General features: G+C 34.2%; 1 protein-coding gene across 1 annotated transcript; it reads left to right on the plus strand.

The window, feature by feature from the left end:
• Nucleotides 1-2,787: 2,787 nt before the first annotated feature.
• Nucleotides 2,788-12,813, plus strand: LOC125855183 (uncharacterized). The gene is made up of 9 exons (XM_049534868.1): nt 2,788-3,954; nt 5,085-5,326; nt 6,614-6,632; nt 7,324-7,553; nt 9,015-9,124; nt 9,242-9,340; nt 10,601-11,048; nt 11,162-11,410; nt 12,421-12,813. Exons 1-8 carry the CDS (start codon nt 3,134-3,136, stop codon nt 11,248-11,250), a joined length of 2,058 nt encoding a protein of 685 aa, XP_049390825.1. The 5' UTR covers nt 2,788-3,133; the 3' UTR covers nt 11,251-11,410; nt 12,421-12,813.
• The last annotated feature ends 1,789 nt before the right edge of the window (nt 12,814-14,602 follow it).

Genomic DNA, 14,602 nt, shown 5'->3' on the forward strand with positions numbered 1-14,602 from the left:
ATAATGAAGGAAGTACAACATAAATGATAAAGAGTAGTGGAGAATTACATTTTTGCAGTAGACATTCACATAAATTGATATATATTCATAACAAAACTTCCTTTTTAATGTCAAAAATTTATTACTAACAAAAAATCATATATTAATATACCATGATAAAAAAAAAATTACAATAAAAATATATTTGCAATATATACCACTATCCTTCGAGTACACACTGGATAAATTGCTCATGAGCAATTTCTTGCAAATCAAACAAGAGATATAAATCACATTAAACAATCACTTTAGACCAGCTATGGAAGATCTCTGACATCCTTTAAAAGTATCATGTTCGCTATACCAACTGAGCTGACTGAGAAAGAATCTGATGATATTCGATGTCTTATCCCCTTTATGAAATAACCTTGTTATACCAACTCAATCGTCTTTGCGGATGTAATCGGACTCCAAATAATATAACTTTTTAAATGTCAAAAAGATATTTTTTTATTTCTTTCAATTTTCAAATGGGCCTTTTGACACAAACATGGCCCAAACTTAAAAATGACTGGTCAGCCACCTAACAAGCCGTGTAAGAAAGTCAAGTCAAAAAGTCTAAATACTGCGTCGGCTCCGACCCATGTGTAACTTATTTGCATTTTTATTTTATTTGATGAATTAGAAAAAAAAAAATTGGAAAAATTATTTTATTTTTATGCTAAAAGAAATCATTTCTTAAAGATTCTTTTAAATATAATAATGTCATTATCTTTTTATTTTAATTTTGACTATTCCACATAAAGTTATATAAAGGGAATAGTTAAATAATTTTCTCTATTCAATTTTCTCAATTCGATAATTCAAATCAACAATTTTATAATTAAAAGTGCAGAAAAGTGTTTACTATTCGAGCATCGTCATCTTGTTTTGGTTACTAAGAGAATTTTGAAAAATAAAAAGTAATTTATGTGTTTCTAAATTTGGAATCATAAGGTGAATTTTAAACTCGTGTATTTTAAAATTTCGTTAAAGGAGTTCGAGTGAATCGGTATATGATCCCCACCCCCACCTCACCTCACTAGCTGGTAAATGAATAATAGTTGTAGTAATCAATAGTGAATTGTCATGTTGACTCAAAATCCCCAAATATTTTGATTGAAAGTGATGACATGCACTTGTGACATTTTATTTCATATAAAGTTTAAGAGAATATTAGTTTTACTTTAATTTTTTAATTTTCCAACCGTCTTGATTAAAGAATTTGCGTCAAAAAACTCACATTCAAAATAAAGTTTTTTATAACATCAACAATTGCATATCCAATTTAAAACTCATCATAATTCTTATTAATAGTAATTTAACTTATATTTAAAACTTTATAAATATTTTATAATAACTTTAAATTATTATATAATATAATAATTTAATAATCACGAACTTAAAATCTTGAATTCGCCGATATAAAGATGCCTTTTTACTAACGTGTTTGTCGTTTTATTTGCTTGGAAATTGTTATGTTGACCATAGGCACACAAATAGTTTGGCACTTGAACAACTTGTGACTACTACTACTTAATGCATATTATTTTTTATTTTTTTTTGGTTTCTCACCCGATGTCCATAGCTTACATTAGAACTTCGACTAAATTTGGATCGCGCACTACAGGGCCCATTCGGGGGTGGCGCTCCCAACAAAAATTTCTCCATACTCAGGGCTTGAACCCGAAACCTCTAGTTAAGGATAAAACACTCCTATCAATGCACCACAGCCCATGTTGGTGTCATCATTTTCTTTCATGTTTTTTTTTTTTCTAAAAAACATTTCAAGTCAAACATTTTAAAACGGAATGAATATATTAGGGCGGATCTAATAGACGGTCAAAATATATATAATAGATGATGCTATTTTCTTAATAAGATGTTTTAATTTTAAATTTTAGATATGATTTCTTTTTTAAAAAGGGAGTGTTTTTCCCAAATAACGTGTAACACCTGCAAATTCAAATTAATAAGATTATAATATAGGTATTGAACACTAATGAGAAATTGAAAAAAAAAACAAGAAATTAGTGAGGTACCATTAAAGATGTCGAGCAATGAATATGACTTTCAATATCGAGCTTTACATATGATTTTTTTTAATAGAGTGTTTCTCTCAAATGACGTTTATTTAATTAGTCAAATTCTAATATAAATATCGAATGAGAAATTGAAAAAACAAGAAGAAGTTAGTGAAGTACCACCAAAAAAGTAGTCATACATATGAGACTTTCGATTTCGAACTTTGGATATGATTTTTTAAATAGGGAACATTTCTCCAGAATGACTTCCAAATAACGTTTATTTCAATTAGTCAAACTCCAATATAATATCGAACACTAAATGAGAAATCAAAAAAACAAGAAGAAGCTAGTGAGGTACCACCAAAGATGTGCAATCGATGAGACTTCAATTACGAATTTTGGATATAATTTTTTTAAAAATAAGGAGCATTTCTCCGAAATAACTTGTGAACGACGATCATCTCAATTAGTCAAACTTCAATATAATATCGAACACTAAATGAAAAATCAGAAAAACAAAAAGAATCTAGTGAAGTACCACCAATGATGTAGTGTATCGGATGAGACTTATAATTTCGACCTTTAGATATGATTTTTTAATAGGAAACGTTTCTTTCAAATGACGTCTATTTTGATTAATCAGACTTTAATATAAAATATCGAACCAAAATAAGTTAGTGAGGTGGGGTGGGTGGTGCTTTCACACATAGAGGTGGTGTGTTTTCCCTTTGCCAAAATTGCTGCAAATTTTTGCGGCCTTTAAACTTCCTCTGTGATTCCCTGTAATCATATAAGGATCAAATTCCTGATTCCATATTTGTACTTTCCTTTTAGCCTTTTCACTTTCTCTCTCTATCTTTGTTTCTCTCTCTAACACACACAGAGTCTTTTGTACATGCATCCATGTGTGCTGAAAAAACTGGGAATTTCATAGCTTGTAATGTTGTTTTCAGTTCTCTTTGAAAAAGATAAAGCTTTGAGCAATTTGGGTTTTGGGTTTGGATTCATGTTTATTGGTACTTCATTGTATACTTCAAGTTCAAGAACTGTTAGTTATAGCTTAAAAGGCATCTGGGTTTTAGATATTAATGGTTTTTGATTCAGTTTCTGCTATTACCCCTGATTTCCCTAACGTATTTTGGGTAAACCCATCTCCTTGTCCATGTAAAAGTAATGGCAATTCGTTGGTGACGAGGAGTAGTAGTAGGGGGGAATTGGGTTTGGATTCGAGTTGGAGGTATAGGATTCGTGAGAAATGGGCAATTCGAGCTTGTGTGAATGGTGGAGACCACCATAATTTTGACATGCAGATTACGAATAGTGCTAGAAGAGGAGCTAGAGATATTGTAATTAAGAGATTTGCTGATGAATTGGATGCTTATGGAAGAGTCTCTGAGGAATTAGAAGCTTCTAGTCGTTCCAGTAACAATTTTGCTAGTTTTCAAGAAGACCCTTTTGTAGATAAGCTAAGGACTCAATTGGGGGTGATGCATCCATTACCTTCACCTCCAATAAATCGGAATATTTTTAGTCTTTTTGCATTGTTTTTCTTTGTTGGTATTGTTTTTGATAAGGTTTGGACATCTAGAAAGAGTAATGCTAAGTCAAACAATGGAGGAAACTCCGGGATATGGTCACAGGTCCCAGCAAACCTTTCTTCATTGTTGGAGAAGGATTTGCAAAGGAAAGAGTCAGTGGAGTGGGTAAACATGGTGTTAGGGAAGTTGTGGAAGGTCTATAAACCTAGGATTGAGAATTGGATCATTGGTTTGCTTCAGCCTGTCATTGATAATCTCAAAAAGCCTGATTATGTGCAGAGAGTTGAGATAAAGCAATTCTCACTGGGGGATGAGCCTCTCTCTGTCAGGAGTGTGGAGCGGAAAACTTCTCGTCGAGTCAATGATTTGCAGTGAGTAACACTTCTTGCAATTATCCCACATTAACCCCTTTTCTAAGTGAAAAAAGAAATTTTTTGAAGTTAAAAATAGAAAAGCTCTTGTTTTATTTTCTTGGTTGAAAGTCTTTGAGTTGGTATATTCTCCTTAACCTATACTTCTTAGGTGAACTGAGGTCCAGAATCAAAAGGGAAATATACATACACATTTTAGAGAAATACTCTTTGTGCAAATTTCTTGGTAAAGCAGTCGAGCTGATATTTTCTCCTTGGCTCATTATTTCAGTTGTCGTAAATACACGTACAACATTTGATTAGGAGGAAAGTATTTTCTCTCGATATAGAGATATGGTGTTTTTGCCTTGTGGGAAACAATTAAACTAGTTCCTTGAGACTGATCAAGACAGTAAAACAGATTAAGCTAGCTCCTTGATAAACTTGAACCAGATAATTACAGCCAATCTTTTCCTTGATGAAGTTTGATGTGGAGATATACATCCGTTACACCTTTGTGCCAAGGTAGTTTTAGATGGATTTACAATTTGAAGGATAGTGTTCTGAAACTTCATAGAAAATTGTTTGCTTATCAATATGCTTCAACACCCTCGTTACCCAGAAAATCTTCTTTCTGGACCAGGAAAGTACATTTTTGGGACATTTTGAACTAAATTTTAGCTTTCTACCAAGTCTCTATCTCTTCCTCATTTTACTTATTATTATTCAACTTCGGTTCATTATTTGAAATTGTAACGTGTATATACTGCTACGATTATTTCTACGTCTACTATATCCTATGCTACAAAGTTCTCTAGTTCCGATCAAATTGACATGATAAAAGCACAACTCCTTATCTTTTCTTGTTATGTGAAAGTTCAGGCTTTGCACTGCTTCCCTTGTTAGTTGCTAAGTTTTCAGTTTTCACCATTGTTTTCTTTTTCTGTGTACTTGGATTTGCGGCACTTAAAGCTGAGAGTCTTTTGAAAATAACCTCACTACATCCAGAGGTAGTGGTATGGTCTCCGTACACTCTATCCTCCCTGGACCTCACTCGTGAGATTTCACTGGGCATGTTGTTGTTGTTATGTGAAAGTTCATTGTTTCATGGAATGTATCAACTGATTTGTGCATTCTTTAATTCTATCTAGGTATCAGATAGGTCTCCGATACACTGGTGGTGCTCGCATGCTGTTAATGCTGTCACTAAAATTTGGAGTCATCCCCATTTCTGTGCCAGTCGGTGTTCGGAACTTTGACATTGATGGTGAACTCTGGGTCAAGTTACGATTAATACAAACAGAGCCTTGGATTGGAGCTGTTTCTTGGGCTTTTGTTTCCCTTCCCAAGATAAAGCTTGACTTGTCACCATTCCGTTTGTTCAACCTAATGGGTATGTGAATTTCGACTTAGGACTTTTATCTATGAGATGAATCGTGTCAGAATCTTGCATGCTTTAAGTTTTATATAGGCAATACCAAATACATGAGAAGTAAATTATAGTCATATTAGTCTGTTACTTGAAGCCCAATAATTTTTTATGAGTCTCTTAGTCCCCTCAAATATTCATATGCTAGTAGAAAATTTAGAGAACTTCTTGTGCTTTTTTATTGTGATTTTTTTTTTAAAGATATTGGACTAAGATGAGCTTAAAAGAACAATATGGATAGTGTGAATGCATATAACTTGCTTGGGATTGAGTCGGATTAGTTGTTGAGTGCCCAGCTGATTCAGATACTAAACACTGTTTTAAAGCTGTTTTCTTTTGATAAGAGACTGTTTCAAAGCTGATTTATTCAAGATTATATATCTGTTCACACCCAACCTTTGTGTTTAATTTGTTTCTTCTGGAACAAAATAGCTTTTGATTCTGTTGAGCGCTCAATTCTTAGAAAAGAGTAAGAGCCCATTTGGATTGGCTTAAAAATAGTAGCTTTCAAGTCAAAAATAAAAAGTCAAACTTATTATTTTTTACTCGAAAAAAAAAATAGGGGGAGACCTACTTTGGTTTTTAACTTATTTTATGTCATTTCTAACTTATTTTAAGTTATTTTTAACCTTGCCAAACACTTCCTAACTTATTTTTAAGTTGTTTTATATTTGTCAAAAACTGATTTAAAAGTAGGTTTAACCAACTTTTAAACCAATCCAAACACCCTGTTAATTATGGGTCGTCAAATTCTGATCATTGGAACATATTCTGTAAGACAGTGGAATGACTCCATAGAGTTTATTCTTTTTGAGAATGAACTTCATGGAGTTTATTCTTATCCGGTACTTAAATGTAATTTTAGGAACCTAATTCGAGTCGTTAGCAACTATTTGGCATACTGTGAAGACTATGAAACATATTTGCTTTCTTGTTTATCTTGTTTTCTTTGTTGCTCTGAGCAATCTTCTCCGTGGAATCAGCTTCCAAGACTAGCATTCTTCTGTTCTAGTTGAGTTGCTGTGAAGTGAGATCTTTCCAGTGCATAGTTACCAATTGTTGATTACGTACTGATGCTGAGTTGTCATCATTTGAATGACTGCTGTTTGTTTTCTATTTACACTTTCTAAAATGGGATAGTGATACCTAAAGTTTAACGAATAAACTAGATGAGTGATATTATTGATGTGCCCAAAATGAGGATCTTGACATGTTCTTTTCTTTTTCTTGCATGTATTTGGGAAACACTAGCAATTCCTGTTCTATCAATGTAAGTACTATTTTATCCATTATCTGCTGTTCTTAATACCTATGTGCTTTCCGCTTCTGTTTGTTATCCCCCATTATTGGTATATCCAATTTCTTTTTGCTATTTAATTAGCATCTCATTGAAGAGTCCTTTTTCTTGTTTTTTCCTATGGGTGGGTTGCGGGGTGAAGTGTAACTGAATAATGCTTTCACCAGGCCACCTTCACTCCTAGCTTATGCAGTCAAATTTGCTTTTTTCAGTTTGATAATTTTTAAAGCCCCTTTTGCTTTTCGATAGATATGGTCATGCTCAATTGTCATCAATCATGTATGATTTTTCTTGAGAATCTTCCTTATTCTGGATTTCTGAAGTTGCTTCTAGTTAGGCAACTCTTGTTATGTATTCCGAGGATGTTCACTCTCTCTCTCTCTCTGCCCATTTTCTTCCCTAATTTTGGAAATCTCGTCTTGTGTCAAGTCGTTTCTTTTCAGCTGAAGTTAGTGTCTTTTAAATGCTCTACAATAATGGCTGCATTTGGTGTTTTAGCACGTATCATCTTTAAAGTTAATTATAGGCCTAGATCTTTCTAGCATCATATTAATTCTGAATTTCTTGCCTGACGCGTTTTCAATTTGCAGTACTCTATGGAACTATCTCATTTTTCCACTGCAGTGGTGGGTTTGAGTTTTAATGTCTTCTACGGATGTTTCAGGTTTTTGAAGAAACTTCTTACTGAGGATTTACCTCGTCTCTTTGTCCGTCCGAAAAAAATTGTGTTGGATTTTCAGAAAGGGAAAACAGTCGGTCCTATTCCAAGTGATCCTAAGTCTGGTCAAAGTGAACAACCTAAGGCTGGGGAAATGCAAGAAGGAAATAAGGACTTTGCTGGAGAACTATCAGTGACTCTTGTTGATGCAAGGAAACTCTCTTATATCATCTATGGTATGAATTTGTTCATCTTTCATCAGTGGCATCAATCTTTTTCTTAGGTTTGATATTTTGCTTTTTAGTAACACTAGAAACTTGTCATGCACTATGAACTATTAAATGAGTTCGTCTCTTCATATTATTTAAAAGTTAAAACTATTCTGTAGCATATTCTAGTTTGTGAAAGAAAAAGGTCGGAGGTATTTACTTGAAAATCAGTTGAAGCTCCAAAAGAATGTGCTTTCCATTGCATGAGCAACTATAAGCGAATATAAAATCCATATATATTGGTCCAGTAATCACTGTGAACCAGTTTAAATATAATCTATCATCCTTATGTGAAATAGAATAATTACTGGATGAAATCACTGGGTCAGCCCGGTGCACAAAGCTGCATTAATAGGGTTCAGGGAAGGGACGCACCCTAAGATTACCGAATCAAATCACAGATATAGGAAAACAGTACCAAACGAAATCACATTATAAAGGAGGAAATGCGAAGACTTCCGACTATGCGTACTAACAAATACAACAACAACATACTCAGTGTAAAACCAGAAGTGGGGTCTGGGGAGAGTAAGATGTACACACACCTTCCCCCTACGTTTGTGGGGTAGAGAGGTTGTTTCAGATAGACCCTCGGCTCAAAAGAGAAGTTATTCGGAGAAGGGGTGCCAGAAGAAAATGACAGCAAAATATCAAGATACACAAAGTAAAATGAAGCAACAGAATAAAGAAAACACATTGAAGAATAAGAGATTACACAATTACTAAATACACATTAAAGATGTTTAGATCAGGTTATCACATCAAACAGGAATTGGGAAAAGAAAACTTCCTGGTACAAGGATCTTGTTTTTTCTTTTTAGTTTGTGTGTGTCGTAAATGTCATAGTTAATAAAAGTTTTTAAAAAAAGGGAAGGAAAAAGTAACCTATGAAAAAAAAATGTAAAGCAAAAACGAGGATGGGTCCCAAAAATTTCTGCTGCTACGCCTCCAGTTCATGTATACATGATACAGTATGTTTAGGTGGCATGATTCTCCAGTTAAGCTGCAAGTTCAATTTTTAGATGGAAGTTTTTCGCCCTCATTGCCCAGTTTTATGAATGATAGATACTACTGCTTTTCTGTACATGTAATTTCCTCTTTTGTTTGCCCATGTCTGTCTTTGTTAAATTTCCCTGGCCTCTATTGTCTAGGAAAAACTGATCCATATGTTAATCTAAGACTTGGAGATCAANGACAGGTCCCAAAAATTTCTGCTGCTACTCCTCCAGTTCATGTATTCATGATACGGTATGTTTAGGTGGCATGATTCTCCAGTTAAGCTGCAAGTTCAATCTTTAGATGGAAGTTTTTCGCCCTCATTGCTCAGTTTTATGAATGATAGATACTACTGCTTTTCTGTACATGTAATTTCCTCTTTTGTTTGCCCATGTCTGTCTTTGATAAATTTCCCTGGCCTCTATTGTCTAGGAAAAACTGATCCATATGTTAATCTAAGACTTGGAGATCAAGTAATACGCAGCAAAAGAAACAGTCAAACTACTGTAATTGGACCTCCTGGAGAGCCTATATGGAATCAGGTGATTTAAATATAAATCTGTTGGCCTGATATGCTGGTATGATTTATTTGTGGCGGCTTGCTATATCTTTTACTGTAACTTATACATCGTTTGCAATGTTTCTTTGCCCTTTGGCAGGATTTTCACATGTTTGTCACAAACCCCAGGGGACAAAAGCTATATATAGAAGCAAAGGATTCCTTTGGTTTTACAGATTTGACTATTGGCTCAGGGGAGGTAAATCCTCCTGTACATGCAAATATTATCTATTGTCTTTGTTTCTTAGAGGCGATCCATCTTATTTGTTGGTTTTATAATGTGTCTTTACACAAAATGGGAAATGCAAATGAATAAAGTCCTTGTTCAGTGCACAAAATATTCCCAACTAGTGCAAAGGTGGGAGAGACTGGTATACTGTAACCAGTGGCGTAAGTACCATTTTTCGTCAGCGATGTCACCTTTTAAAATTAGAAACAATAAATAAACATTATAACACCATATTAAAAAAAGGCACAAAATATAAATAAAACCCAATTCACGTATAGTACTATACCTTTTTTTAAGAATAAAATAAAATAAATATTATTACTTTTTCTCAATGAGTTTTCTCTTTTTTAAAAATGTATTAAGAAACCCTCAGGGGTTGGCCTGCTGGCAATTGACTTGAGCCTTGGGGTTTGCTCCCTTTCAAGGTCTCAAGTTCGAAACCCACTAGGTGCAAACAATTTCTGAGGGCCATCGGACTGGGTAAAACCTGAATTAACCGTGGTGCACTTGCGGGAAACTCCTTGCCGAGGGCCTGTGCACCCCCGGGATTAGTCGGGGCTCAAAGAGACTCGGACACCCGGTGCAAATCAAAAAAAAAAAAAATGTATTAAGAAAAAACCTCATTAAAAATAATAGTATTAAATATGTTTCTATCTAAAGCACCAAATGATCACTAAACAATTTTATTCATTGATTTCATAAATCAATGAAAAAAAAAACAGAAAAAATGAGGCTATGTAAGTAAGTTTGAACACACAACGTAAGCTGTGGAATTCCAGCACTAAACCAATTGAACTACGCTCAACTTTTGTTTAAGAAGTGTCACCTTAATTATATATCCATTCTATCTGCTTTTCCCTTTTCACTATATTTTTTATTTTTTTCCGACAAAGCAGTGTCACGTGACACATCTTGAGCCTTCCTAAATCTTCCCCTGACTGTAACTATACGGTATCCCATCACATGCATTTCTGCAAAGAGGCTGTTTCCATGCCTCGAACCAGCGACCTACAGGTCACAGAGAGCAACTCTACTGTCGATGCAAGGCTCAGCCTCTAATGATGCAAATGAATTTAGTATTGTATTTTGGAAACATGAAAAAGGATGCTTTTGTCGTTTTATTTTTTTCTATGGGACATTATTTATTAATGATCATCAAGGTGATATTTGCATAGCTTGTTGGATAGGATTTGTATAAAAAGGTATCCTGCTAATGACTACTACTTCTAGGTTGATCTGGTATCTCTCGAAGATACTGTACCGACAGACAAAATTGTGATCCTCCGAGGTTGGGGACTACTGGGACCAAGGCCTGTAGGAGAGATTTTACTGCGACTGACATATAAAGCTTACGTCGAAGATGAGGAGGACGAAAGGATTGAAGCAAGATCCAAGTATTTGGATGCTTCAGATGATGAATCATCTGACTTGGATGAACGAGTTACTGCTGTGTATGAGCAGCGTGGAAAGAGTGTGTCAAGTGGAACAGATAAAGAATCATTTATGGATTTATTAGCAGCATTAATTGTCAGCGAGGAATTCCAAGGGATTGTGGCATCTGAAACAGGCAATACTAAATCTGTAGATGATTTTAAAACTAGAGTGTCAACATCAAGACAACGTACTCCTTCTAGGTCTGTACAGCAAACTTCTGATACTGTTCCTGAAAACTTTGGAGGTAAAGTACATTGAATTGATCTATAATAGTTCAAATCCCAGTTTGTTTTTCCCAGGAAATGCATAGAGTTCTTCCCATTTCTTGCATGTCTAATTAACATCTCTTATTTGCAGAATCACCCCTGTTTTGGCTAGCGATTATTACAAGTATCTCAGTTCTAATTGCTCTCAACGTCAGTGGTTCTAGCATTTTCAATCCATGAATAATGAAACAAAATAAGATTGATAGCTCCTGGTAAAGAATACAATATAGAGTTCCTGCTGTAATTATTCTGTCAAACCACACATAGTTGTCACCTCTCTGAGATTGCCCGAACGGAAACCTTATCAAAGTCCTTACCTTCTGCCGGTCTTCCATTAGAGGTGCGTTGTTCCTCTGGTTCTATACCTTAGCTCACTTTTCCACATGCATTTGTCATCGAAACTCATTTTTCTACTTCTTGCTGTCTACCTTTGTCAGCCTTTTGGCTAAGATCAACTATGGTATCTGTTCTTATCAGTTCTTCTGCTTCTTGCTGAATTTGCTTTTCATTCCTTAAGTGCATGGCTGTACATTCTTCAAATATGCAGACATTCTTTGTTCTTTTTTGGATTTTCCTCTCATCATAAGCATTGTTTTGCTGATTCAATAGTCTTCTGCAATGCTTATTTTTACCTAGAGTCTGATAAAACAATTGTGTTATCAATATCAAGGAGAAGAGAAATAAATGTTTAAACTTAAGAAAGGAAACATTAACACATGAGTGACCCTCTATTCCCAAATTAGATATGAGGGAGAAGGGAGCTCGTCCACATTATATTATGATCAACTCTACCCAGTCTGGAAAAATTAGCCTCTATATACTGAGTAAAGAAACCAACGAATCAAATGTCAATTTCATCTTGAAACACAAAAACAAAGTAAAACAGAACCCTTTTGTTTCTTTTTTGAGGGTTTCCTGTTGTATTATCTTTTGAGTACGTTCCATATTCTATCGGTAATGGTGATAGCAGAAAACAACAGTAGTATTTAATGGCAATTATGAGCCAACTATTTGATCTAATTTCAGAGTGAAAGCTAGCAACATATTTCCAGTTTCCTTGTATAAATTAGCAGATTTCCATTGTTTGTTTAGTGTTTCAATTACCAACTCCTTGAAGAATATGATATGACTTGACAATTGGTGGATAACACAAAGTCTGGTCTGAATGATGATCTCCACATATCAGATCCGCGGAGTTTTTTTCTCTAGGAAAATAAGGATTCTAACATAAGGGAATTGGTGTTTATTTCATTTTAGCATCGCGCACTTCACATTTGTCATCTTAAAGTTGTGATTCTGTAATTCCTTGAGCACTGAACTAAAATTTGCTTTTCTCTTGTTTGTTGGCAGGCTGGGCAACTGCTTCCTCCATTATCTGTAAACTATTGTACACTCTTTAACATTTTAACCAGATCAACACTCAAACCCTCCCCCCTCCCCCCTCCCCTACCCCACAACCCCAATAGCAAATGATAGGAATCCCCAGACACAAAAAAGAGAAGAGAACAACAAAAAATATGTTACAATGAGGTATGTATATATTGGCGGCAGATTTTGGCCATCCTTGTTCTCTTGGTATTTGTTACATTCCGTGAATTCTAAGTCTCTCTCTCCGTGTGTGTGTGTGTGTGCGCGTGTATGCCAGCTGTCGTAGCTATAGCAGCACAATGAGGTTTTTGACATTCAATCGCGAGGGTGTACTAAGCCGTTGAAACTAGTGAAATACACCTTTCTTTTTCTTCATTGTTGAAGTGGTAAGTGAAAGGGCGCTGGCATTACTAAAAGACGATACTGTCAGTGTCACGTATTTACGTAGCTGTAGATTATTTCAACATCCAATTATTGCTTGTTACTTTCTATACTTGTGAAAGTACTTGAACCTAAGTTCATATTTTCGTATCATAATATAATACTACAAGTTATGCTGCATAATTCCTATAGAATTTATGCTGGATCATGGTTAAAGTTCAGTTGAGAATCACAAGTAATGTCATACGAGACACTAGTTATTCCTATAAAATTTATGTCGAGTGAATTAAACACTACATAACTTATACCTGATAACTTAATTTTCATGAAACTTACGCTGTATAAAGGCAACAATTCTATAAACTTATGCTTGACTGAAATTATATCATAAATATGGAGCAATCCATGCTATAAATCTTCTTTGCTTTATACCCATCGAAATCAAATTTTGTAGGAGCTAAGGAGGAAAAGGGAAACAAAGAGAAAAATAATTACTCATATGGTGAAATGTGAATTTGGTACAATTTATCGAGAATAACTCTATCTCTGTGTACACACTATTTTTCCCAAATCTTATTTGTAGAAATACATAGGATTGTTCATTTGAGTTTGGTATGGAGGAAAATATATTTTAAAAAATAAGTGAATTTTATATTTATTTACTTGTGTTTGATAAATAAATAAAAATTATTATATAATCTAGGCAAACAACATAGGGATGAGGGTGGTGAAGTGGGGTTTTGGGGTGCATTGGAAAGGAAAAAGGAAACACTTGGTATGAAATGTGACTTATGAAATAAGTTTTCTTTCATTACTATATTTCTGACTGAAAACCACTTTCCATAGAATTCTACATCTTTGAAGCACGACCATAACATGTTTGTCTGTCAAAACACTTCCTCATGTCCATTTGACACTATTTTTCTTTTTAGTTTGTAAAAAAGAATGTCATCTTTCTGTAGTTAGAAACAGTCTTACTTCAAAATTAATGTTTTGTTCTTAGTGGGATAAGTTATGCCCACACCAATGGTCAAGTAATGTTTTAGACCACACATTTTTTAAAGTTTTTTTTTTTTTACTTTTGTCAAGTCAAACGGCGCCACATAAACTGAAACGGAAAGAATAACATTTAGGCCTCATTTATTTTAATGATGAAGAGTAAGATGTTTGAATCTTAATGATTAAGATATTGTCTTTAGATCTGAACACTGAATATTTAAGATGTTCTCTTTACGACTATTTATTTTTCAACATCTAAATATGCATAATTTATTTATTTGTACATACAATAAATACACAATTCAATTTAAAAAGTAATTGAATATTAGCAAATATAAATATAATAAAATAAAATTATTAACATTTGATTAAAACATAATAAAACTACGCTAGTGATTATGAGATGGTTTATAATGGTGATAGTGGTAATGATTGATGTTAGTGACTAATATTGATGGTGGTAATAGTCATGATGATGGAGATGGCTTATGTTGTAGTGACTAGCTTAATTGTGAGAGTTGATAGTGATGGTTATGTTTGTGCCGATAAAGTTTATTAATATTGGTAGTTGACAATATTAATAATAGTGGTTGAAGAATGTGACTTGTGGTTGACGATATATTTGAGATAGTTGGTTGTGATGCTAGTTGTAATGCTGGTAGTAGGAATTGACCATAGTAATGGTAGAAATTGGCATAGATAGTGGAGGTGGAGGCAGTGATAGCAATTGCGATTTTAGTGGATATAATTATAATGATGAAAGGGGTAGATGAGGTTGCGAGTG

This window comes from Solanum stenotomum, chromosome 2, assembly GCF_019186545.1.
Source record: "Solanum stenotomum isolate F172 chromosome 2, ASM1918654v1, whole genome shotgun sequence".
Taxonomy (NCBI): Eukaryota; Viridiplantae; Streptophyta; class Magnoliopsida; order Solanales; family Solanaceae; genus Solanum; species Solanum stenotomum.